At 49.7% G+C, this 25665-nt stretch overlaps 3 protein-coding genes across 11 annotated transcripts in view; 1 reads left to right on the forward strand and 2 right to left on the reverse strand.

The window, feature by feature from the left end:
- Positions 1 to 3394: 3394 nt before the first annotated feature.
- LOC111153914 (FAD dependent oxidoreductase domain containing 1) lies at positions 3395 to 12652 on the reverse strand. 2 transcript variants are annotated; one of them, XM_022513223.1, is made up of 11 exons: positions 12549 to 12652; positions 10398 to 10618; positions 8041 to 8151; positions 7655 to 7773; positions 6461 to 6555; positions 6094 to 6195; positions 5666 to 5742; positions 5349 to 5509; positions 5088 to 5217; positions 4306 to 4410; positions 3395 to 4115 (listed from the first exon to the last, which is right to left on the reverse strand). In XM_022513223.1, the coding sequence occupies exons 1-11, from the start codon at positions 12631 to 12633 to the stop codon at positions 3861 to 3863; spliced, it is 1461 nt and encodes a 486-aa protein (XP_022368931.1). In that variant the 5' UTR covers positions 12634 to 12652; the 3' UTR covers positions 3395 to 3860. The 2 variants fall into 2 exon arrangements, with proteins under 2 accessions (XP_022368931.1, XP_022368932.1); XM_022513224.1 differs by lacking the exon at positions 12549 to 12652 and adding an exon at positions 12359 to 12542.
- A 311-nt stretch (positions 12653 to 12963) lies between these two features.
- LOC111153704 (SRP receptor alpha subunit) lies at positions 12964 to 18873 on the forward strand. 2 transcript variants are annotated; one of them, XM_022512860.1, is made up of 14 exons: positions 12964 to 13149; positions 13755 to 13838; positions 14105 to 14268; positions 14450 to 14610; positions 14875 to 15034; positions 15166 to 15319; positions 15540 to 15631; positions 15734 to 15852; positions 15983 to 16069; positions 16385 to 16557; positions 16659 to 16872; positions 17277 to 17440; positions 17529 to 17627; positions 17786 to 18873. In XM_022512860.1, the coding sequence occupies exons 1-14, from the start codon at positions 13033 to 13035 to the stop codon at positions 17912 to 17914; spliced, it is 1917 nt and encodes a 638-aa protein (XP_022368568.1). In that variant the 5' UTR covers positions 12964 to 13032; the 3' UTR covers positions 17915 to 18873. The 2 variants fall into 2 exon arrangements, with proteins under 2 accessions (XP_022368568.1, XP_022368569.1); XM_022512861.1 differs by lacking the exon at positions 13755 to 13838 and having other exon boundaries at positions 13033 to 13149; positions 17786 to 18870.
- Positions 18874 to 19120: 247 nt separating this feature from the next.
- LOC111153706 (family with sequence similarity 118 member B) overlaps positions 19121 to 25665 on the reverse strand; it is a 50899-nt gene continuing 44354 nt past the window's right edge. For 4 of the 7 annotated variants that reach the window (XM_022512865.1, XM_022512863.1, XM_022512864.1 and 1 more), the window contains 3 exons: positions 19913 to 19965; positions 19525 to 19657; positions 19121 to 19430 (listed from right to left, as the gene is read on the reverse strand). In XM_022512865.1, coding sequence (XP_022368573.1) covers positions 19327 to 19430; positions 19525 to 19657; positions 19913 to 19965 — 290 coding nt within the window. In that variant the 3' untranslated portion in view covers positions 19121 to 19326. Of the gene's footprint in view, positions 19658 to 19905; positions 19966 to 25665 lie in introns of all 7 variants that reach the window. The other 3 variants (XM_022512867.1, XM_022512869.1, XM_022512868.1) reach the window with 3 other exon arrangements.

A 25665-nucleotide genomic window follows, 5' to 3' on the forward strand; every position in this document is an offset into this window, starting at 1 on the left:
GCCTCCCCGGTGCTCCTCGCCGCCCAGCCCACTGGGCCCAGAAAACCCCGGAGCCCGCAACCCCGCAGAAACTTGCAGAAGAGTCCGTGCTCCCGCGTACCCCAAAACGCACCCGGACAGCCTGAAGCCTCGGCTTTGTTCTGTGTGGGGGAGAAGGATAGAAACCCTTGCACCATTCATTTAATTTTCTTAACGCCCTGCAAGGCCAGCCGCTGTACCTTTTTTTTTTTTTCCCCCTACAGTTACGAAAAGTGGAGGGGCGCCTGGGTGGTTCGGTTGGTTAAGTCGCGCACTCTTGATTCCGCTCAGGTCCTGATGTGGGGTTCCTGAGATCCACCGTGGGTGCGGCTCTGCTCCGCGCGGAGCCTGCTCAAGATTCTCTCTTTCCCTCTCCCTCTACTCCTACCCCACGCGCGCACTCTCTCCCTCTCCAAAAAAAAAAAAAAAAAAAAAAGAAAAGAAAAGTGGAGATTGAAGGGCTACCACAAAGTAGGTGGTAGCGTGACTCTCACCGCAGAAGCGTGGGTGAGGGGGTCACACAGCTGAAGCCGACGCCGAACCCCACACTCGCAGGCTGCAAAAAACGTGCTGAGCCAGCCGCTGGCCATGCGCTGGGTTCTTCACCTGCCGGCTTGAGGATGAGCTTCCTGAAGGACCAGGACGGGTGAGGGATGGAGGGGATACAACATGTAGCCTTTCCCAAACTTGTTTCACCGTAGTAGAAATACCAGTATCTTCCTGAGGGGTGTTCTGTGGACTGCCAGTTTGGGAAACATTCCTACAGCCGTGTGCCCAGAATGCTGGATGATGTGGCTGGTTTAATGGGAGAGTTGGAAGACCCATGGTCTCCCTCTCAATCTGATTTCCTATGTTTCTCACCAGCCAGCAGAGCGAGTTAGTGGCTAATCCTGGGAGGCAGCCTGGGCTCGGGCTGTACAGGAGGGCTCTGGAGCAGGATCGCTGGGACTCACACCCAGAGCTCTTCACTTATTAGCCGTCTGACCTTGGGGACGGACATATGTGCCCTGTCTAGGTTCACTTTACTCATGGTGAGGTTATAGTATCTGGTTCCCAGTGTTGCGGGGAGGAGTAGGTGAGATGAAGTAGGAAGTACAGGAAGGGCTTCTTTCACCCCTTATCAAACACACCTCAGCTTGGCGGGCTGGGTGCTGGACGTCTGCTGTTCCCTCCACCCACCCGGTCCTCCCTCTCCCAGCTGTGCTCTTCAAGCTCGCCCCTTCCAGAAGTCTCCTTTCTCCTGCATTCTTAACCCTGCCCTTCCCTCCTCGTTCATTACCAGCCCTGTACCACGTCGTGCTGTTTGGAGTTGGGCGTCCCAGGGGTTGGCCCTCCCATGAGACTGCCAGGCCTCTGAAGCCAGGGCTCCCCCTCCCGCTCCAGTACAGGGCACAGGCCCTCCGGTAAGCCCTGGCTGAGAGCGGGTTGGGGATACCCATGGCGACGGCTCAGTGTTGGGGCAAAGGTGAAGGAGGCTTGGACTGAGAGGGAAGACAGATGGCAGGATTAAGTACTCTCCTATGAGTTTGAAGAAAGCCCTGTGGAAGCACAGAGACCTCATGAACGCATTATCAATTGAGTCAGTACTGTGTTTGTCATCTCGAAGGCCATTTTCCTCCTGACCCACAGAGGGGTAGCTACTGAGGGCAGGCTGAGTGAACACTGGGCACCTGACAAAGGTGGCTGATAACCACCGTGATAGGGGTGTTGGCCTTGGCCTGAGTTGTCCTGAGCCCATGCCCCTGGCAAGTTCCTTCCTTTCAGCAGGATAGTTCTTCCATTTTTGCTCACCTCATCAGTCCTGGCTTTTCCCCACCCCCACCCCAGGGGCTTCTCCTGTTACCTCACCTGCAGACCCTCTCCCCTGTCTGCCCTCCCTCACACAGTGATCATTAGTCAGGCCCATATTTCGTTTCCTTCTTCTCCCCAAAGGCTGCTGTTGAGGGGGAAATGAACATTTTACTAGCTGTCCCTACTCCCATTCATGTCTCCCTTCCGAACAACTGTCCCTGCAGAGCCCACTGAGGCACACTTCTTCCCAGGACCGCTCTCCCTGGGGGCCCCACTGACCTACCTGGTACCTATCCAGCCCGCAGCGTGCGTGGATATCATGGACACTCCCCGGTTCCTGTGACACCTCACGCTCCTGGCTCTTCTCTTGTTTCTCTGGCCATCTCTTCAGCTTCCTCTCCTTTGGTTCATCTCTACAAATGACAGTGGGGTCCCCCCGCTTCCCCCCTTGGTCCCCTACTCTTCTCCCCTTGTGGGGAGGGATGCCATTCTCTTCCGTGGTGTCCATCTCTCTACAGCCTAGGTCATCCTGGGTGCCTAGACAGCTCTACCCGATGTCCTGGGCGTACCCTCGACTCGACATGTCCCAGACTGTACCACTCATCTTGTCCCTCACCCTGCTTCTCCCCGATGTCCTCACCTCCGTGAAAGGTAAGACATACATCTAGCTGCCCAAGCCAAAAACCTGAGTCTTACTTGACCCCGTTTCCTGTGACTGCTGTCCTTTCTGCGATACACATGCTTCTTGCCAGGACAGAGCAGGTCCCATCGTCTCTGCCCTGGGGACTGCAGCGACAGCCTCCCATCTGCCCCCCGGCTTTGACATCATAGCCTATTCTACACAAGGCAGTCCGGGTGACTTTTCTAAAAGGAACATTGGAGCACGTCGCTTCTCTACTGAAAGCCCGTAGAATCCACCCCAAGCTCCACAGCATGGCTCTTTGGCTCCCGGCCCTGCCCCGCTTCTTACTCTACCTCCCTTTTCTCCCTCCATGATCTCGCCTGGACAAATCACTTCTTGCCCCTTGAATCTTACCCTTGGTCCTGTGCGTTTATCTATGGTTTTCCTGAAGCCTGGAATCAGCCCCGTCCTCGCTCTCACTCCCCAGGCTTCCCCTCTGTGCATTCACTTTGTTAAACTGCTCGTCTTATAGGTTCAGTCCAGAGGTCAACTTCCCTGGGAAGCTTCATGGAGAAACACCGGGTGAGATGGGGTTCCGCAACCTGGGCTTATTCCCGGCACTACAGGGACGACACTACATCGGATGTGGGCTGAGGGGCAGGGCAGAGGGAAGAACACTCCAGTGAGAACCTACAGGTAGGTATGTGCCTGCTGGCATGTCCCTAACAGGTAGCCCTGGGCCAGGGCCAGAGCTGGAACTGAATACACAGTGAACACACTAAGCCTTCCCTTCCCTCTACAACGGAACCCCTGCAGGGACTCAGCAAGAGACGACATTCCTTTGCAAACAAGGTGCCTACACACAGGACTTAAGAACATTCCTGGGAGAAGGCAGGGCTTCTTCCAGTCTGGTATCAAAGGCAAGCAAGTGCTGGGAGGTGAAAGAAGGAACAGAAGCCCAGGTGGAAAGAGGAATCGCATTTATTGATTGATGAATAGGGTAAACAATCACTAAGCCCGGGCCAGGCTGCCCTGCGCTGCTCCCTGCCTGGGCTCGTGCCTGCCCAGAGAGGCAGAGGCCATTTTTCCGGGTCAGTGCCAGGAAGAAGCCAGTGCAGGGGCCCACGCGCAGGTGCTCTGTCCAGCTGCACTACCTCGTTGGGCGGCCTTGGCCCGGGCCAGAGATCAGTCCTGGGTCTCATCCCATCATTTTCTGTTGGCCGGGGCCTCAGGCACGTGCCTCCCAGAGCCTCCAGTGTGCCTGCCTGCCCGCCCGCCTAGCCCCGTGGGACAGGAGGAGCAGGGTGCAGGGAGAGGAGGGTGGAGGAGAGCTTGGCTTGGGGCTGGGGAGGAAGTCACAGCGAGGCGGATATGAACATGAGCCAAGGGTGGCGCACGGGGCAGCTGGGCTGGCGAAGAGCTTACAGGCTCAGATGATGTTGTGCTCCTGGACCTTCTCTCCCAAGTGAAAGCGGTTGAAGAGGAAGGGGCGCAGGTTGATCGTCTGGAAATTGCCGTGCAGCACCATCTCTGCCACAGCTCGCCCCACAGCAGGGGCCTGCTGGAGCCCATGGCCACTGAAGCCCGTGGCAAAGTACATGTTGACGACGAGAGGGTGGGGACCCACCACGCCGTTCTGGTCGAAGGTGTTGTAGTCGTAATAGCCAGCCCAGGCACTCCGAACCTGCGGGCGGACAGGACGCGGGGGTTCCCAAGAAGGTGCCAACACACACCGCCCTCACTCCTGCTCAGGGCTCGGTGGGATGGGTCCCCAGACCACCAGTCCTTAGCAGTTGTGAGGTGGAGGGCGTGTGGCAGCGGACAGGCTTTCCAAGGGGACTGTGGTGCTCCAGGCTCATCTGCCTCCTAGTTACCTTCAGAGACTCAAAGGCCGGGACCCTCTGGGCCAAAGGGGGCCACACCTTGTCCTGGAAGAACTCGTGGTCCACTTCCAGGTTCTCTGGGTCCGGTTCCTCCTCCTGTGGCGAGAGGTGGGGACGTGGCTTATACAGCCTGGGACACAAGGGTGGACCCAGACCTCACCGACCTCCCTTTACTCAATCCCCTCAGTAGGTAGGGAACAGGGAGGAAAGATCCCAGTTCAAAACCAGAGGGCCTGGAGCATTAGTAACACCGCTGGGCACATTAGTAACCCGAAGAGCCTGACTCACTCACTCACACTCTTTCTTTTCTTTTCTTTTCTTTTCTCTCTCTCTCTCCTTTTAAAAGATTTTATTTATTTATCTGACAGAGAGACAGCAAGAGAGGGAACACAAGCAGGGGGAGTGGGAGAGGGAGAAGCAGGCTTCCCACTGAGCAGGGAGCCTGATGTGGGGCTCGGCTCGATCTCAGAACCCTGGGATCGTGACCTGAGCCGAAGGCAGACACTCAATGACTGAGCCACCTAGGTGCCCCTTCTTTTTTTAAAAAAGATTTTATTTATTATTTATTTGAGAGACAGAAAGAACAAGCATGGGGAGAGGGAGAAGCAGGCTCCCTAGGCCAGTGTGGGGCTCGATCTCACGACCCTGGGATCATGACGGGAGCTGAAGGCAGAGGCTTAACTGACTGAGCCACCCAGGTGCCCCAAAGCCTGACTCTTTAACGGCAGTGGGCCTACATCTCCCACCCAGCACCCCAAACCTGCTTAGCTTACCTCAGTGGGGCTACAGCCGCCCAGATAGTTGTTGCCTAATCCTTCCCGGCGGAAATAGGCTCCGCTGGCATCTATGACGAACGGAGTCTCCAGGCCCGGCCCCTGGGGACAGTTCCACAAGTACACATACCTGCCATGACCAGTGGGTTAGGAGATGGTGGGAAGAGCAGCCCCCCTCCTTCCCACTGCATTTAACAAACTCTTAAACACTGTTTCTGTCCCTCTCTCACCAACCTCCTCAGCTGCCCCAAGGGGCGTCACCTTTTCCGCGGCTCCACAGGTAGCTTGGTGCCCTGCAGGGTGCCAGGTGGTCCCTTCCCGACACCAGCCAGCTCCGCAATCTGGCCGGACCAAGCCCCTGCCGCGTTGATCACGATGGCACACTCCACGGGCTGGTACTCCAGGCTGTGGTCTATCTTCACCTGCAGGCAGCAGAGCGGGAGGGGAGGGAGGGCCTGGCCCACACACTGGGCACCTTGGGCCTTAGTTTACCCAGACCAGAAGTGGGCAGAAGATGATCCAGACCACTTTCTCATCCCCCCACTTTGGTAAGGGAGATGCACAGGCTGGGAACTTACGTGAACTTCATGGACCCTTTTCAAAGTCACCTCTTCCCCACTTGGGGTCTCTACGTGGCTAGACGAAGAGACAAAACCTGCAGGAAAAAGAAAAAAAAGAACTCCTGAAGCCTGAAGAAGACGAGATTGGGAGTCCATGGACGTCAGGAGGAAAGCAAGCTGGAAGGCTGGGGCTTTTCCCCACAGAGATGGGGTAAATAGGATGAACTTGGCCACACAAAAGACAGGAGCGTGCTGAGACCTTCAAGCACATCGTAAGTCAAGCAGAGAAGCTGAGTGAGGACCTGGAGTCAGGATAGCCAGGACCAGCCCTCAGGAAGAACCCCCCCTTCCCCCCAACTCTTCCTTAGCCCGTGAGCGAAGGTAAGACCCCGTCCACGCCTGCGCCCTGGCTGACCGAGGTAAGACGCATGGGATCTCAGACTCACGTGTCACCTCTCCCTGGCAGAAGAGGACCCCCATGGACTGGGCCTTTCGCCGAAGCCCCTGGAGCAGAGACCAGGGGTCAAACCAACCTTCATGCTCCATCCCTGTGATGAGCAAGAGGACTCAGGAGACAGGATTCAGACCCTTCTCTCCTACTGGATTGCCCACGCCCGACTCCTCTTTAGGGCTCCTAAGCCAGGGAAAGTCAGTTGCCCAAGGGCACCAGAGGCAAATCCTGTGGAAGGACAGAGAGCTAGCATGGCCTGGCGGGGAGACTGCGGGCCAGGGGGAAGCACTGCTTCTTGATGTAGCTGAGACTCCCAACCTGAGGTTCCCCTTGACCCGAGCCCCTCTTCAAGCAGGCCTCACCATAGGATGCCAACGCCACGCCCTCTGGGTTTATCCAGGGAAATTTGTTCCGCAGCTGCTCAGGAGACATCAGGCAGACCTTGGCTCCTTCCTGCCTGAGAGAAATGCACGGCTGTGTGCATGTGTGTGAGAGGGGCGATGTGCAGAGCGGGAGAAGCAGGGACCCCAACTCCACAAGTAGGGATCCTGCCTCATTTGGGTCACTTCTTTGCCCCAAACCCCCCAAGTTTTCCTTCTTGCTGAGTGTGTCAAGACCAAGCCTCCTAGTCATGGCTCTTCGGCACCTGACCCCGCTTTCCCTTCCTACAACCTGGTATCTCTTGGCCACCCTAAACCCCCTGCCATCCCTTAACTATTCCGTGGCCTTTCACCACAGAGAAGGTCCCTTGGTTCCCTTTCCTTCTGCCTAGAATGGCCTTCCTGTCCACTTTCTAGTACAGTCCAGTCCACCTGCACAACGATCTCCTATGGGACACTGTCCCCCAAAGAGAGCATCTCAGATCCTAAAAGAACACACTCGCAAGCCAAGCTGCCTAGTTCGAATCCCAGTGCCACCACTGACTGGCACTGTTTGCCTCAGTTTACTCACATGTAAAATGGGGATGTTTGGGGTGGCTACATGAGTAAATGCTGCATCTGGGACATTACCTCATGTCCCTCGGGAGACCTGCAAGTCTGCTTGTTAAACATACACACTCTTGACCGACCAGGAGACACTCAGGCGAGGGGCTGCCCACATCGGCTGGCCGCCTGCATTTTTGTATGTGAGCCACACTTGTTTGTTCCAATTTTTGTCCACGTTTTGCCTACGGCTGCTTTTGTTTCAAATGCAGAGTTGAGTGACAGCCACAGAGACGACAGGACCCCAAAAGCCTAACACGCTGATGGTCTGGCCCTTCTGGGAAAAGTGTGCAGGTTCCTGGGTCCTTTCCTAGAGGTTCTGGCTTATCAGATGTGGGATGTTCCAGGTGGTTCTTAGGATGTGGCAAATTTGGAACCACTGCAGCAGCGTGCCGTCCACATCTGTGTGACAGCCCAGGGTACCAGAGGTGTCGTATGTGTTACCCGACAGACTGAGCTTCCACATGGTCGGGACCTGTCTTGACAACTCGCTCGCCCCATATCCTTACTCGGTGTCGGAGCTGTGCCAGGTAAGCGGCTGAGGAGCAGCTGGTGGTCAGGCCAGGCACCCACCTCTGCACCCGTACGTTGCTCTCCAGGACTGCGGCCCCCTTTTCCGAAGCCAGCAAGAGATAACCTGAGGGGTTGAACTGGATGTCCAGGGGAGGGTCGTCAACCACAGCTAGGTACTCCTATATGCAAAGAAGAAAAAAACTCTTTAGGAGGAGCTGATTTAAAGAAAGGAGGGAGGGCTCTCCTGGCTTCCTCACCAACAGCTCCTGAGACTTAGAGAAGCCCTTCTGGGTACCGCCACTGCGGACAGAACTAGAGATTCCAACTCCTACTTGCCCAAACTGCTTCTGCTCCCTGATTCCCCTGGCCAGCTGGGCCAGCTGGGCTCCTCTCTCTGGCCTAAAGGACTGGTCACGACCCCAACCCCCAGATGTCTTTGCACGTACATTGATGTTCCGTAGAAAATCAAATGAAAAGAGGGAGAGCTGGATGTTCTCAGGCACCGAGAACTGTTGCCGAATCCCGCCCACAGACAGCACGGTGGAGGCCTGGGAATACTGTGGAAAGAGCAAAGTCACTGAGGGAGGCCAGTATCCTGTCACATGTGGGCAGAATCCTGCAACAGAAGCACCTACAAGTCGAGGGGAGTCCTACTGGCAAGTTTATAATTTTTTTTTAAAAATGATTTTATTTATTTATTGGAGAGAGGAGAGCAAGAGGGAGCAGCAGACTCCCTGCTGAGCAGGGAGCCCGAATTGGGGCTTGATCCCAGGACCCCGAGATCATGACCTGAGCCGAAGGCAGATGCTCAACCGACTGAGCCCCCCAGGTGCCCAATAAAGATTCTATTGTAAGCTTATAATCTAAGAGAAGCTGAGGTAGATACACCCGTATGCAAGGCAACCAGCACCCAAAGAGAATAATAGTTATTGAAGTCCGTCTTTGCAGGAAAAAATGAAACAAGATGGGGTCAGGAGGGAGACAAACCATAAGAGAATCTTAATCTCACAAAACAAACTGAGGCTTGCCTGGGGGAGGGGGGTTGGGAGAAGGGGGGTGGGGTTATGGACATTGGGGAGGGTATGTGCTATGGTGAGTGCTGCAAAGTGTATAAACCTGGTGATTCACAGACCTGTACCCCTGGGGCTAATAATACATATGTTAATAAAAAATTAAAAGTAAAAATAAATAAATAAACAAATAAAGTCCTTCTTAGCAGATGTGCAGAGCAGATAGAGTTGGTCACATAAAAGGGCTGGGCACCGTGGCACAAAATGGGAATGGCCTGGAAGTCCAAGGGCAGGAGATTAGCATTTCATCTGCCTATTGGAAAATAGAAAGACATGACTGAACTAGCAAGATTTGTGGTTAACTGGTGGTGGCTAAAATAGGAACAATGAGGGGCGCCTGGGTGGCTCAGTTGGTTAGGCAACTGCCTTCAGCTCAGGTCATGACCCAGGGTCCTGGGATCGACCCCACACTGGGCTCCCTGCTCTGTGGGGAGTCTGTTTCTCCCTTCTCCCTCTCCTACTGCCCCTCCCCGCCCTTGTGCTGTCTCTCTCTCTCTCTCTTTCAAATAAATGAATAAAATCTTAGAAAATAAAATAGAACAACTGTGCAAAGCCTCAGAAGTAATAGAACCTTGGGGTGTCTGGGTGGCTCAGTGGGTTAAGCCTCCACCTTCGGCTCAGGTTATGATCTTAGGGTCCTGGGATCAAGCCCCGCATCAGGCTCTCTGCTCGGCGGGGAGCCTGCTTCCCCCTCTTTCTGCCTGCCTCTCTGCCTACTTGTGAGCTCTCTCTCTCTGTCAAATAAATAAATAAATAAATAAAATCTTAAAGAAAAAAAAAAAAAGGAAGTAATAGAACCTAGAAGGGATGAGATGGCTGTTTGTATTCGTTACAGCTGGAATACAGTCTCCCTTAGTCAGACCTGTGGGCACCCAGAAGATCCCCTGCTATAAAATTTGCTTTTTCTTTTTTTTTTTTAAATGAATTGGAACCTGAATTTTATTTTTATTTTTATAATTTTTACTAACATATAATGTATTATTTGCCCCAGGGTTACAGATCTGTGAATAATCAGGCTTACATAATTCACAGCACTCACCTCCCCAGTGTCCATAACCCAACCTCCCCCCGAAAACCTGCAGTTTGTTTTGTGAGATTAAGATTCTCTTATGGTGTGTCTCCCTCTTGATTCCAACTTGTTTCATTTTTTCCTTCCCTACCCCCCCAACAACTCTCCACCCTGCCTCTCAAATTCCTCATATCAGAGAGATCATGTGATAATTGTCTTTCTCTGGTTGACTTATTTCACTCAGCATAATACCCTCTAGTTCCATCCACGTAAAATTTGCTTTTAAAAGCAAAAACCTTACGGCCAAAGTCTCTAATTTGAGGGAGGAATCACTGGGACGATTTCTCAACAAGAACCAAAGTATAGTCCCTTGGGACTTTGGTTCTTTTTTTTTTTTTTTTTTTTTTTAAAGATTTTATTTATTTATTTGTCAGAGAGAGAGAGGGAGAGAGAGCAAGCACAGGCAGACAGAATGGCAGACAGAGGCAGAGGGAGAAGCAGGCTCCCTGACGAGCAAGGAGCCCGATGTGGGACTCGATCCCAGGACGCTGGGATCATGACCTGAGCCGAAGGCAGCTGCTTAACCAACTGAGCCACCCAGGCGTCCCTCCCTTGGGACTTTGGACCTCCGAAGACTGAAGTCTTTCCTCCCCTCAGCCCCCCTTGCCCCTTAATAAAACAAGTCCGTGCCCCTCTCATGCCGCCGCCCTCCCCCAGACCTCACCGTGTGGTCCCGTTCCACCACCAGCACCCGAATGGCACCTCGTGGCTTCTCCAACCTCTTCAGCCAGTAGGCCACGGACAGGCCCATCACCCCACCCCCCACAATCACCACATCCGAGTGTTCGGGGGGCAGGTAGCTGGTGTCGTGGAGTTGGGTCCAGGCTCCTCCGGGAAGGAATGACTGGATCTTCTTCTTAATCTCGGACATCTTTCCATTCCAGTCTGTGGGACGCAGTTATGATGAGAAGGCCATTCATTCTCTTTCCTGGTGGTAAGGGGTTGGAGGCTCGACGCAGGAAAAGGTGGCTAACGGGTCACTGAGCTGGCTGTCCCCATGGCCATGCCTTCTCATAAGGTCAGCTCACACCCAGGAGTATCTGTAGGTTCACTATATAGTCTGTATGCATTCGGCTCTCTGCCTTCTCATGCATCATGCCCAGCAATGCGAGATTCAACTTCTTAAAATGCACACTCTGTCCTCTCTCCCTAGGCCAGGTGACTTATGCATGTCCAGCGCCTGTGCACACTGCTCTTTCCTCTGAGCCCCAGGCTCCTGTGTTCAACTGCACTGTCCTCTCCTCTTGGATGTTCCAGGCTCCTGGACCCATAGGTCCTGACACACCCCAAGCTGCAGTGCCTTCTGAAGTATGATACTCTGAGTGGCATCTTATCCTGGACATCCATCACCACTAGCAAAGCTACATTCATGTCCTATCTATTGTCAAGTCCTGATGGCTTTGCCTCCTAAATATCTCCCCAATCTGTCCCCTCTCTTTTCCCATCTCTGCTACCCCACCCTAGACCAAACGACCATAAGCTCTCGCCTAGATTAATGAAAAGCCTCCTAATTGTTTCCACTAATTCCCCTCTTGCCTACTCAATTCTTCTGCATCATAGCTAGAATATTTCCCAAGCACTAATTTAATGACATACTGTCTTGCTTAAAACCTTCCAGTGGCTTTTCATTACTCCAAGAATAGAAGTCCAAAATCTTCAACACGGCCTATGAGACACTGAACAGTCTGACTCCTGTTTTCCTTGTTCTCTCCCTACTCTCCCACTCCAGCCCCTTCCACACCTTGGTGGTGCTCTATTTCTTCCCATCACGGGGAACCTACACAGGGGTTCTTCTGTTTTGAAACTCTGTCCACTTCTTTGCCGTTAACACCTTGCTTCCTTTCCTTTTCAGTTTAGTTATCTTCTCAGGAAGGGCTTTCCTGACTCCATATACTATCAAAATCTCCTGTCACGCTGTCACATTACCTTATACAAGACATTTGCAATTTTGATTTTATTTGTGGTTGCTTCATACTATACCATGCCTGCTTTCTTCAGCAATATATCTCCAGCCTAGCACTGAACCTGGCACATCGTGTAAGTGCCTTGAATAAATGAATCCTTTTGTCCTTCACAAGATTTGTAAGTCACAAATCGCCACGTCTTTTCACAGACTCCAATACAAAGTCTAAACTCTGCTCAGCAATGTTCAAGTATCTCCTTGATCTGCGCTTACCTTCCTTGTCCACACTACATTTCCTATTGCTACACAAACGCTCCATCTACATGGCTTTTGCTAGTTCCTTGCACCAAACCAACACTTCTCTTCTCCTAACTTTTGCTCTTGCTCGGTTCTCCAGAACTTGGAACACACACCGTCCGTGAATCAGTAAACAGTATCCTTCAAGGCTGATCTCTATTCCCACTACCAGCGCAGAGCATTTGTCCGAGTTGGGTTCTATCCAGTCTCCAACCGGTATGTGGAAGTCTTCCCTTTCCAGGTACACTCCAGCCACCTCCATGGGACATATGCTCTATCCTCTTTCCCTTCTTTCCTCCTTAACAGCCACACACTAAGCACAGCATCTGCAGGCTAGCTGCACATCTATCTGCGCAACCAGTCAGTCAGCCTGGCTCTCTGCTTGCTATTCTGGTGGTAATTTGAGGCTTAGAACGATTTGTCACCTGAGAAGGGCATCCTTGGGATCCATGTATCTGCTCAGGCTTTAAAAGATCCGGCTAGCAAGCTTACCCCCTTCTCCCAGCCGACCGACTGTCTTTACATCGTGGCCCGGGTCCCGAGTTTTGAAGGTCACAAAGCTGGAGACTGGGGCTACCCAAGAACCACGATACCCTCCGCTGCCCTCAACTTTACCCAGAGTGGAGCCTCCTCTGTGTGTGCCTAGCCCCCGGCCCAAGACGTCCCGGCCCAAGGCTAACTGCAACGACCTTCGCAGCATGGCCACTCCACGCGCGGCACCTTTGAGACTCGGACCGCACCTCCTCCCTACGCCGTGCCTACCCCGCGGTCACTGCCCCACGCCGAAGGCCGTTCAGACGAGCGCGCCCATTGGCCAGCGGCCCTTTCGGGCCCCGCCCCTAAGCACTATAGGCTGCCGTCTCCGATAACCCCGCCCAGGCCCGCCCCCACCCGCCATTGGCGAGTACGGTGTCTACGACAGTGCTGCGCGCCCTCGGGCGGAGGCGGAGAGAGAACGCGACACCTCTGAGCGGAAGTGCGGCTGAGCCGGTTTCCGGGGCCGCTGGTGTGACGTGTCCCGCGCTTGGCGCAGCAGGAAGCGGCGCCGATCGCGGCCTGAGTTCCCGGTGCCGGCCCCGGCTCCTCTCCCGCTGCCGCCATGCTCGACTTCTTCACCATTTTCTCCAAGGGCGGGCTTGTGCTCTGGTGCTTCCAGGGAGTGAGCGACTCATGCACCGGGCCCGTTAATGCGTTGATTCGTTCTGTGCTGCTGCAGGTATCGCTCCCCGCGGGATCAGAACTCGGCTCGGCCCACTGACCCAGTCCATAGCCCCTTCAACTGATCTCACACCTCCTTCCCACCTTTCTCCGGCTATCCCGGACTGGCCACTCACTCGTTGCCAGTACTCCGCTTCTCTCTTCCGCCCCCATCGGATCATCCCGCAACTTTGCGACGCCCCCCTCCCCTCCGTTTATCGGACTCTAGCCGAATTCCGGCGCTTCTTGAGATTTCCCATAGTTCCCTCCATTTACCCCCTCCCCCCCGCCCCCAGCAGCTTGATTTTTTGTTTCGAAGACTGGGTGTGATAATGGAAAAATTAAAAACTGTAAATAGTGTACAGCTGCTAGTAAATCTGATTGTATCATTAAGTCCCTTCTTGCCTTCCCACTAACCTCTTTTCCTCTTCCCCCAAACTTGGTACCTCCTTCTCTGCCTGATGGGATGCTAGAGAGCAAGGTCCCAACAGCCTCTTGTCCTGGGAAGAGGTCTGACTTTGGGGGAAGTGTCTTTTTTCCCAAAGGTAATCCTTCTAGGGTCCAAGTCTGGGTTTTCTGGGTAGTCGGAACTTGAGACATACACCCTCCCCTTTTTTTCCCCAGGAAAGGGGAGGTAACAACTCCTTCACCCATGAGGCACTCACACTGAAGTATAAACTGGACAACCAGTTTGAGCTGGTGTTTGTGGTAAGTCGGGTATTTAAGAGGGACAGTATTTACACTTTCAGCATAATCCTAATATTGAGAACCCTAATTAACCCTAATTAATTGTACCCAGCGTAACTGAGAAGACAGAAGGCGGAGAGGGAAAGGGAAGACGTTCCTGAGCTGTCAGGGAGCTTGGCTGCCCCTCAGGTCAGGGAAACCTGCCAGGCCACTGAGCCAGTCTCAGGAGGCCTGCGTTGAGTTGGCTTGTAAGCAGGTCTGTTGGCTCTGTTTCTCTCCCTGAACAGGTTGGTTTTCAGAAGATCCTAACACTGACGTATGTAGACAAATTGATAGATGATGTGCACCGGCTGTTTCGGGACAAATACCGTACAGAGATCCAGCAGCGAAGTGCTTTAAGTCTATTGAATGGCACTTTTGATTTCCAAAATGACTTCCTGCGGCTCCTTCGGTGAGAGGCCACCCCTCTGCAGAATTGATTTCCATGACCTGATGAGCTCCCTTCTTTCCTGAGAGTGGTTCAAGGGTAGTAAATAGCATTGAAACACACTCTTGAATTTGTTGCCCAGTTCTAATTGACCTCTTGGTGTGAGGGTCCTTTTTCTGGACTTTGATCATTCTCTTCTCTCTAGTGAAGCAGAGGAGAGCAGTAAGATCCGTGCTCCCACTACCATGAAGAAATTTGAAGATTCTGAAAAGGCCAAGAAACCTGTGAGGTCCATGATTGAGACACGGGGTGAAAAGCCCAAGGAAAAAGCAAAGAACAGCAAAAAAAAGGGGGCCAAGAAGGAGAGTGAGTTTGAGCTCCTTGGACATACAGGGGAATGAAAAGTTAACATGGCAGTAAGGACTGAAGTTGTTCCCCGTCTTTCCCCTTGTCATTGCTTGTCTCCCTTGCTCAGTGCCCATCACACGGTCATGCCCAGTCCTTGTCATCCCCAAGATGTTTGCTCCTAGTTTCCTCTTAATAATTTGGGTAATAGTAATTGGGGTTTGGAAGACTATTTCCCATTGTTGGAATTTGGTCGTTTTTCTCCAGTGAGTTTTCTCCTAACAGGTTCTGATGGCCCTTTGGCTACCAGCAAAGCGGTTCCTGCCGAAAAGTCAGGTCTCGCAGTGGGGCCTGAGAATGGGGTCGAACTTTCCAAAGAGGAGCTAATACGCAGGAAGCGAGAGGAGTTCATTCAGAAGCATGGGAGAGGTCTGGAGAAGTCCAGGTCAGCATTCTAAATTTCATCATAAATACTGTTACCTAGCTATGTTGGGGGCAAGGGAGCTCATCTCTGGCTCATGGGTGGATGATTCCTCTCCTACTTCACCGTAACCCTTTGTGCGTAACCCTTTACAGCAAGTCCATGAAATCCGATGCTCCAAAGGAGAAGGGCAAAAAAGTACCCCGCGTGTGGGCGCTGGGTGGCTGTGCTAACAAGGAAATCCTGGATTATAGCACTCCCACCACCAACGGAGCCCCTGAGGATGCCCCACCTGAGGACATCAGCTTGGTAAGAGGCACCGGCCAGTGTGGGTTACCATTAAGAAGTTAGGGAGAAGGTGGAGACTAGGAGGGCAGTACCTTTGGTTTCTATGAATGAAGGGATGGGTCCCATCTGGAGTTTTCCAAATCAGAGATGGAGGATTGGGGACAGGGTAAATCCCAGGCTTCTTTTCCCTCAGCCCTCAGTGTTCCTGATCCCATCTTGTTCCTTTCCCTCTACCCTCCAGATTCGAGGGACTGGGCCTGGGGGGCAGCTTCAGGATCTGGACTGCAGCAGCTCAGATGATGAAGCGGCCGCTCAGAACACCACCAAACCCAGGTAGGGGAATTTCAGGGGGTGGGTGCTACGGGTGGCTCCAGGACGGATGAGGCTTGACTCCTGCCCCCGGGCATCATACGTATCTATAATCTGTGCCTACAGTGCTACCAAGGGAACTCTGGGTGGCATGTTTGGGATGCTGAAGGGCCTTGTGGGGTCCAAGAGCTTGAGTCGTGAAGACATGGAGTCCGTGCTGGATAAGATGCGTGATCATCTCATTGGTAAGTTCTGAGAACAGGGGGACTCATGGTTATGGGACAGGTGGTGGAGAGGGGAACCACCCCGAGTTCTCTTCTGTACCATAGGGTTGTTTACTGTTGACTTGGCACTCACACATCTGTCCCTCTCTAGCTAAGAATGTGGCAGCAGACATTGCAGTCCAGCTCTGTGAATCTGTGGCCAACAAGCTGGAAGGGAAGGTGATGGGGACATTCAGTAGTAAGTATCTCTCTAAACCAGGAAGCGCTCAAGGCATTGTGTGCACCAGCCAGTTCAGCGCGTTGACCTCCATTCATACTAGGTGTGTGGCTTGTGGCAAACTCCTTCCCCCCTAAATGTCTGTTGCATAACTTAGACCTGAAGAGTTCTGAGAACTAAAGGAGTTAACACTCGTACAGTGCTTGGAACGCTGTCACATGTGGTGCGGATTCCTGGGACAAGAGCCTTGGGTTCTCCAGATCTCAGTTTCTTGGGGTGCAGGGGGTTCCCACGAGTGCATTCCTTGGGCTTCACAGACCCACCACCCCCTTCTAGCGGTGACGTCCACAGTAAAGCAAGCCCTCCAAGAGTCCCTGGTGCAGATTCTGCAGCCACAGCGTCGCGTAGACATGCTCCGGGATATTATGGATGCCCAGCGTCATCAGCGCCCTTATGTTGTCACCTTCTGTGGCGTTAATGGAGTGGGGAAGTCTACTAATCTTGCCAAGGTCAGTACAGCTCCCCACCCATCTCAGACATCCTTTCTTCACACTCCAGGTCTTAGTGACTCTGGCTCTAGGGCACTGATTTCTTTGCTGCTTTTGCCCAGATTTCCTTCTGGCTGTTAGAGAATGGCTTCAGTGTCCTCATTGCTGCCTGTGACACATTTCGTGCCGGTGCTGTGGAGCAGCTGCGCACACACACCCGGCGCCTGAGTGCCCTGCACCCCCCGGAGAAGCACGGTGGCCGCACTATGGTGCAGTTGTTTGAAAAGGGCTACGGCAAGGACGCTGCGGGCATCGCCATGGAAGCGATTGCCTTTGGTATGGTACACAGGAGGGTGGGGGGCTGCTGTGGGCCCCTTTTCTGGGCTTCCCTTGTGATCCGCAGAGGGTCTGGGATCCCCTCCTACCAACTTACTGCTCAGCAGCAAGTCAGGGCAGTAAACTTGCCATGTGGAGTAGCTAACTGTGGGCAAAACTAATCTCTTCCACCCAAAGAAGCCTCTATTTGGTTTCCTTTATCCTGTTGCCATATATTTCCTTGAATGTTTCTGACGGCCAAGCACAGAATAGGTTTTTGCTCACACTACCTTATGAGCAGATCTGGAGCCCAAGAAAGCAAACACCTAGGCTTTTAATATAGCCAGGTTACCACTTCTTGAGAGAAAGGTAGGATGAGCAGGACAGCCTAGAAGTTTTGAGTTGATCACTTTTTTTCTCTCTAGCACGTAACCAAGGCTTTGATGTGGTGCTGGTGGACACAGCTGGCCGCATGCAGGACAACGCCCCTCTGATGACTGCCCTGGCTAAGCTCATTACTGTCAACACGCCCGACTTGGTGCTGTTTGTGGGGGAGGCCTTAGTAGGCAATGAGGCTGTGGACCAGCTGGTGAGGGCTAGGGCCTAGTCCTTCTCCCAGCCTCAGCTTTGGCCTGCTGGATGCTTCTTGTACTTACCCCTTGTTTCTCCCTTACAAGGTCAAGTTCAACAGAGCCTTGGCTGACCATTCTATGGCTCAAACACCTCGGCTCATTGATGGCATTGTCCTTACCAAATTTGATACCATTGATGACAAGGTAAATATGGATGGTACAGGAGAGTGAGATGGGGAGGGGTGTCCTTCACAGGGAGCTGATGCTCCAAAGGTATGTTGTTGCCTCCAAAGCTTCCTGTTACAGAAGGGATAGGAAGAAGTGGCCTTGAGGTGATTGTGTGTCCCCTTTCTTCACTTCAGGTGGGAGCTGCTATTTCTATGACCTACATCACAAGCAAACCCATCGTCTTTGTGGGCACTGGCCAGACCTACTGTGACCTACGCAGTCTCAACGCCAAGGCTGTGGTGGCTGCCCTCATGAAGGCTTAATATGTCTCTTGCCCAAAACCAAATCACTGCTTCCCCCCAAAGCCCCTCTTCCTATAACAAGAATGTGCTTTAGAGTCTGTGAGCGACTTCTCTTCAGTATAGTACAGAGGCAGAGTGATGGGAGCCCTAGGGGCTGGCAGCTCCCCTGCCCCACTCCCTGGCAGCCCAGCCTCCACCTGCAGGGAGGGCCTAATCATGTTATAGTCCACTGCCCATCGCTCCCTTCCCTGACGGCCCTTCCCACCTACTCAGGCATTCCCTTCACTCTGCCTACCCACTCAGTCTCATTACAGCTTTGAGCAATGGTTGGAAGACCCAACACCAGAGCTTTGCTAACTGACACAGTCACAGGGATGTCTGAGCACAAGGAGCAGTCGAGAGACTTCCGGGGCCAGCTCTGGGTTCTGCCTTGGATACATAGCTTTCGGGTTCCTGGGGCCAGGATGGTACCTACCACACTGTGGCAGTGTATGGCCTGTTCTTAATTGCTGCTAATTCTGATGATGACCCCATCCCCACTGTTTCCTCAAGGCATCAGCTAGGCCAGAGTGATTTGTTACAAAATGAACGAAAGGAGTTCCTGCTTCCCTCAAAAATAAAGGGAGCTGAGCTGCAGTGTTGCATTGGGCTTCTCAGCCTTCCAACTCTTCCCTGCTCCCAGAATCCAGATGTAAGCTTTGCATGTTCCCCTTCCTGGGAGAGAACCAACTGTCAGAAGGGTATACAAGTTGCCCCTCTCCCCAACCCCACTCTTCACCTGAGCGGATCCTGGCTTTTCCTCCTCATCCTCTCTACAGTGCCTGGTAGACAAGTGCTACGTTGAAGAATACAAACCTCTTGTTAAGACTTGTCCTGTAGCTTGGTATTACAGATGTGCTATTAGTGCAATAAGGTGAAGGCTGTCTGCCCAGAGAAATACATAATTTATATAAGAAAATAAATTTCATAAGTAAATTGCCTTTTATGTCTCGGAGTTATTTTATACAGGATTCAAAACTAAGATCCCACATCACACTGTGCTTCTAGGCCTCAAGGTAAGAAGGGAAACAGCGGGAATTGATAATGAATGGTTCTCCAGAGAATGAGATCACCCACTTCATTGTGAAAGAACACAACCCTTAAATTAAGTTACAAAAAGTAGGCTCATTTAGTGCCTTTGCAGGTTTTCTAAAGGGACTCTAAAAGTAGAGCCAGGGCCCTGGGAAGTAAATGAACAAGCTTTTAATACAGCTCAGTTATGTAAAATACTGTACACTGTAAAAGGTCTAGAAAACTAGAGCTTCAAGTCATGTTTTAAAAAAGCCATTAAGCTTAATTGAAAAACCAGGTATAGAGTACAAAACTGCAACAAGGGCCACGGTGACCCCACGGCGTCTAGCTCCCAAGTCCTTCATGCAGGGCTGGAGCCACAGTCAGTGGAGGTGTCGCACTGATCTGCTGTGTGGACACAGGCATGTCCAGCGCAGGGGTGGGGGGAGGCTGCACTGGGCCCCGTTGTCACTTGGGGATTCGTGAACTGGAAGAGGCCGCAGAAGATCAAGAACCAGTGGGCATGAAGGACTGAGCTGGAGCACCCCCCCCCAACCCCAACTCTACCCCCAACCTTCAACCTTTGGGTTTTGGTACTTCCACGGAGCTGTGCTGGGTTCTTATAAGTTTACTTGTTAAATACTCTCCACAGTCGGGCCTGACACCTTGGTCTAATGCTGACGATCTCTCCAGCCCCCTCTCATGTTCTACAGTCTGTGGAGAGAAAGAGAATTAAATGAAGTCTCATGAAACACAGTATATGTCCAAAGCTGCAGATACTAAGTCCAACTTAACCCTTCAGGAGACAAAACATCACAGATACTAGGAATCTTGTGATAGACTCCACAGGAAAATACAGAATCCTTAACAGGTAGAAGTCCTTGTTCTCCAAGCTACTAAACAAATCCTAGAAAAACATTTTCTGCCCACGAAGCTGACAAACAGAATAGGAAATAGGATACCTCTTACTTCACTGTGTGCCGCCGAGGAGCCATTCAGCTGACCTTCTCTCACCATCCCTGCTGAACAAAATGCACATCAGTATCCGATATTAGACCAGGAAGTCAAAACTCCTAATACGAAGAAAACCAACCCACCAAAGGGTAATGAAATAACATGGTCGAAGAAGGATGGCATTATTTAGTAATGAGGACAAGAGGATAAGGAGGTGGGGAGAATGAACTGGGTTAGTCTTCAGGTAAGAGGGAAGCAGTAAGGTCTGCGAGTGCACTAACAGTGCAAATAAAGCATTAAATGGGCAAAAGTGCGTCTGCTGTCCCTAACTCATTTAGAAGGCCAAATTTAGGTAAAAATCTAGGGATGGAGACGGGGAGCGGCATGCAAGTGAGCAAATTCAACCAAGGAGAAGAGTGAAAAGTAGCAGATGCTCTCTCACAACACAAAATCAGTTTCCATCTGTGCTGCCCAACGTGTCGTGAGCCACATGTGGCTCAATAGTTTTTACATTAAAAACTTTGTTCCTCAGCCACACAAACCACATTTCAATGCCCAAAAACCACATGGGCATTTGGTTATGGTACTGGACAGGGAAGATAATATTTCTATCACCGCAGAAAATCCTACTGGACAGCCCTGGGATAGAGAATAGCATAGGAAAAAGTTTAAAACTAAACACATGGAAGAAAATAGTCATCAGAAATATGAGCAATTAGAGTATAAATGAATAAAAGCACAGTACTCCTACAAACTGGTACTGGTATTCCCCCTCTTGGAAAGAACTTTAGCAATAGCTATCAACCACTAAAATATTCATGCCCTCTGACCTAGTAATTATACTGAGAACCCATCTGAACGAAATTACTGGCAAAAGGAAAAACTGTAGGGATGCAGATGTAATTCATTGCCAACAGTACTTACAATAGAATAAACTAGAACAAAATTAGAAATTGCCTAACAGGAAAAACTGGGTAAGCTAACATCCACATTGGATTTTTTTTTAAAGTGATAATGCTATAATTTTTTTTTAAAAGATTTAATTTATTTATTTGACAGAGATCACAAGTAGGCAGAGAGGCAGGCAGAGAGAGGAGGAAGCAGGCTCCCTGATGCAGGGCTTGATCCCAGAACCCTGAGCCAAAGGCAGAGACTTTAACCCACTGAGCCACGGTGGATGAGGCACCCCGTCATCCACATTGGATTATAACACAGTCATTAACACTAGTGGTTATCAAACCAGCCATAGAGAAATATAGGAGACTGGATCACTGAATAAAAACAGTAACATAGGGACGCCTGGGTGGCTCAGTTGGTTAAGCAGCTGCCTTCAGCTCAGGTCATGATCCCAGCATGATCGAGTCCCACATCGGGCTCCTTGCTCGTCAGGGAGCCTGCTTCTCCCTCTGCCTCTGCCTGCCATTCTGTCTGCCTGTGCTCGCTCTCTCCCTCTCTCTCTCTGACAAATAAATAAAATCTTTAAAAAAAAAATAAATAAAAAAAAAAAACAGTAACATGACTATGTATACTTTGGTTCACAATTATGAAAAAATGCACAGGAAAAATTGTTAATTGGAAATATACCAAAATAACTGCTTGTATTACAATAATGAATTATAAAATTTTTTCCTTTTCCCATTACTTGATTTTTCTGAAATAAATATACTAGAACCTACAGAATCTTTTGAATCCAAGCAACTTTCACTATGCAAAAGCAAGTACACAGCAAGTATGTCAGGAGCCTAGCAAATGTTCAGTGTTAAACAACAACAAAAGACCTCTTACCGCTTACTAGTAGGTACCCACGGAGACTCAAATCATAATCAAGGATGGAGGATAAGCTTGACTTGTTGCTAAATGTTTTTAACCTAAAACTGCTCTGCTAGATTTCAAATCACAAACTCAGCTGACCACTCTACTAAAGCCCCCTGGCCATACTGAAAATCCTTCATTTTTAAAAGTTCAGAATATTCAACTGAAAGATAGAGGACTCTGGGAAAAACCACTTTGGGAGGAAGACCAGAGAGCTAATAAAAGAATCTGTGACATTCTGTAATACCTTTTTTTTTTTTTTAATAAAGATTCTGTTTATTTGAGAGAGAGAGAGAGCAGAAGCAGGGGGAGTGGCAGGCAGAGGGAGATGAGGAAGCAGGCTCCCCACTGAACAGGAAGCCCAATGCAGGGCTCGACCCCAGGACCCTAGGGTCATGACCTGAGCCAAAAGCAGACACACTTAGGTGCCCCTCTATAATACTTCTGATAATTTTTGTCGAGAGAAGATTTCGTTTAACAAGAACAGCTGTCCAGGAGGGCTTTATTATTGTTTTTAATTTTAGCATCTTTCCTGGGCAGATCTCAGAATGCAGATCGAAAGAAATATGTAGAGCTTGGTAGGTACCTCTTGTTTAATGACAATAGAATATGCACAATGGAAAAGCCTACTCAAAGTCCTAAGTGTGGGCCAGCAGCAGAAGAATCTGAAACACTGCAGGCCAGCCGAAAACGCATCCCTAAGAAGAGCAAATTATTTTCATAAAAGAGACAAACCCAAAGGTTTGTCTTTTGAAAGTGTTTTCTAAAAACCATAAAAATACTAGAGAAGAACATAGGCAGTAACCTTTTTGACATCAGCTGTAACAACTTTTTTCTAGATAGCTCTCCTGAGGCAAGGAAAACAAAAGCAAAAATAAGATACTGGGACTACATCAAAATAAAAGGCTTCTGCATGGTACGCCTGGGTGGCTCAGTTGGTTAAGCAGCTGCCTTCGGCTCAGGTCATGATCCCAGGGTCCTGGGATCAAACCCCTTATTGCACTGCCCTCAGTGGGGTGTCTGCTTCTCCCTCTGCCAGCATCTCCTTCTGCTTCTCCCTCCACCTGCCCCTCCTCCTGTTTGTGCTGTCAAATAATAAAATCTTTTTTTTTTTTAAAGATTTTATTTATTTGACAGAGAGAGATCATAAGTAAGTAGAGAGGCAGGCAGAGAGAGAGAGGAGGAAGCAGGCTCCCCACCGAGCAGAGAACCCGATGTGGGGCTCGATCCCAGGACCCTGAGATCATGACCTGAGCCGAAGGCAGAGGCTTTAACCCACTGAGCCACCCAGGCGCCCCCAAATAAATAAAATCTTAAAAAAAAAAAAAAAGACTTCTGCGCAGTAAAAGAAACAATCAGCAAAACTGAAAGGCAACCTACTGAATGGGAGAAGATATTTGCAAATGACATACCCAATAAAGGGTTAGTATCAAAATACATAAAGAACTTAGCAAACTCAATACCCAAAAAACAAAGAGTCCAATTAAAAAATGGGCAGAAGACATGAACAGATATTTCTCCAAAGACATACGGATGGCCAACAGATACACAAAAAGATGTTCTTCATCACTTGCCATCAGGGAAGTGCAAATCACAACTACAATATCACCTCACACCTGTCAGGACGGTTAAAATCAACAACGTAAGAAACAACAGTTGTTAGTGAGGATGTGGAGAAAAAGATACCCTCATGCACTGTTGCTGGGAATGCAGCTGGTGCAGCCACTCTGGAGAACAGTATGGAGGTTCCTCAAAAAGTTAAAAACAGAACTACCTTATAATCCAGCAATCAGACTACTGGGTATTTACCCAAAGAATACAAGAACACTAATTCAAAGGGACACATGCACTCCTATACTTAGAACAGCATTATTTACAACAGCCAAGATATGGAAGCAGCCAATTAAAAAGAATGAAATCTTGCCATGTGCAATGACGTAGATGGAGCTAGAGAGTAAAATGTTAAGCAAGATTAAGTCAGGGAAGGACAAACACCATATGATCTCACTCATGTGTAATTTAAGAAACCAAACAAATGAGCAAAGGGGGGGAAAGAGACAAATCAAGAAACAGATCTTAACTATAGAGAACCAACTGGTGGTTACCAGAGGGGAGGTGGGTGAGGGGATGTGTGAAACAGGTGATGGGGATTAAGGAGGGCATATGTGATGAGCACTGGGTGATGGACCGAAGTGCTGAATTGCTATATTGTGCATCTGAAACTAATTTAACACTGTATGTTAACTAACTGGAATTAAAAACAGTAAAAAAGGGGTTTTCTGAAGTCTTCTGGAGGAAGGGTTGACACAATTTTTAGTGTTCATTTGTGGTGATGTCTTTTACAAATCTGGTTCCATTCTGATGGATAGCCATTGTTAATAAGGGCTTTGGAATTTCTCATTACAGTAGAAGTCCACTTAAAAAATCTGATTCACGGGGCGCCTGCATGGCTCAGTGGGTTAAAGCCTCTGCCTTCGGCTCAGGTCATGATCTCAGGGTTCTGGGATCGAGCCCCACATCGGGCTCTCTGCTCAGCGGGGAGCCTGCTTCCTCCTCACACACTCTCTCTCTCTCTCTGCCTGCCTCTCTGCTTACTTGTGATCGCTGTCTGTCAAATAAATAAATAAATAAAATCTTAAAAAAAAATCTGATTCAGAAAAGAAATCAAGGAATAATACTAGGTTTAGGAAAAGTTCTCTCTATATTAAACTACTGTACTTTATTAGGCCCCCTAAGATGCATTCGGATCAACAATGCAAATACATATCAACATAGAACTTTTCAAGAATATATACCACATACAACAGCAAAGTTTTAAAAAGCATTCTTCAATTTAGCAGATAACAAAAAGTTTGGCCTTTTTTAGGGTTATTGGGAACTTGCCTGGGGCCATTAATAAACTGAACTTCTATATCCATTTGGCTTTGTTAGAACCTGGAGGTAAAATGACAAATGAGTGTACCCCTAGACTCTATCTTAAATACCGTAATAGTGTTCAAATAGTATTTTTTTAAAAATGTGTTCTGTTTGTAAAGATAATGCACAATTACTGCCAGAAACACTAACACAGAAACAAAATACTACGAAAAACAAAACTTACATCCTACCACAGAAAGATAACCACAGTTAATTCAGTAAACATCACTCCAGATACTTCCCCATGCATACAGAAACAAAAACAGAATACATCTACAATTCTGTAGGAATGGGATGGACTGTGGTGGCGTTTTACAACCTGGTGTTCTTTACTAATATATTATGTCTCTAATGTTTTTTCAGGCAACAAAATTTTCCCTCTTATGGCTTCACTGTGTTCCATCAATTACACAAATGCTGATTTTTTTTTTTTTAAAGATTTTATTTATTCATTTGACAGGCAGAGATCACAAGTAGGCAGAGAGGCAGGCAGAGAGAGGGAGGAGGAAGAAGGCTCCCTGCTGAGCAGAGAGCCCGACGCGGGGCTCGATCCCAGGACCGTGGGATCATGACCTGAGCCGAAAGCAGAGGCTTTACCCACTGAGCCACCCAGGCGCCCCCAAACGCTGATGTATTTAATAAAGTCTATTAACTGGAGTATTTTAGGTTGCTTCCAACTTTTTTTTGCCATTATAAAAAAAATGATTATATTTTCATACCTTTATCTCTATGCAATTGTGTAGTATAATTGTGCAATTGTCCAATTATCTCCTTAGGAGAAATTTCTAAGATAAGTTTGTATCAAGTGGGATTTCTGGATCAAAGGTTTTTAAATTTTGAACATACTCCAAACTTCCCCTTCAGAAGAGCTGTACAAATTTTACCTTCCCACCAACACGACGTGAATATATTTCTTTCCTCACAGCTTTAGCCAAAACTGAGTAATCTGTCATTCTTTTCAGTTTTGAAATCTATATTTTAATTGCATTTCACTGAGGACTAGTGAGGCTGAGTATTTTTTCATTCTTCCTACTTCTATA

The sequence above is a fragment of the Enhydra lutris genome, unplaced genomic scaffold, assembly GCF_002288905.1.
Source record: "Enhydra lutris kenyoni isolate GAN:26980312 unplaced genomic scaffold, ASM228890v2 scaffoldscaffold34, whole genome shotgun sequence".
In the NCBI taxonomy this organism is placed as follows: domain Eukaryota; kingdom Metazoa; phylum Chordata; class Mammalia; order Carnivora; family Mustelidae; genus Enhydra; species Enhydra lutris.

What these genes read in the sequence shown, in the direction of transcription:
- LOC111153704 (XM_022512860.1), top strand. Translation starts at nt 13,033, where the DNA reads ATGCTCGACTTCTTCACCATTTTCTCCAAGGGCGGGCTTGTGCTCTGG. An exon ending in TTCGTTCTGTGCTGCTGCAG is followed by an intron (nt 13,150 to 13,754) that starts GTATCGCTCCCC and finishes TTTTTTCCCCAG; the next exon opens with GAAAGGGGAGGTAACAACTC. An exon ending in AGTCTACTAATCTTGCCAAG is followed by an intron (nt 16,558 to 16,658) that starts GTCAGTACAGCT and finishes GCTTTTGCCCAG; the next exon opens with ATTTCCTTCTGGCTGTTAGA.
- LOC111153914 (XM_022513223.1), bottom strand. Translation starts at nt 12,633, where the DNA reads ATGCTGCGAAGGTCGTTGCAGTTAGCCTTGGGCCGGGACGTCTTGGGC. An exon ending in ATTTTCTACGGAACATCAAT is followed by an intron (nt 7,774 to 8,040) that starts GTACGTGCAAAG and finishes CTTTGCATATAG; the next exon opens with GAGTACCTAGCTGTGGTTGA. An exon ending in CGTGGCGTTGGCATCCTATG is followed by an intron (nt 6,196 to 6,460) that starts GTGAGGCCTGCT and finishes TGCTCATCACAG; the next exon opens with GGATGGAGCATGAAGGTTGG.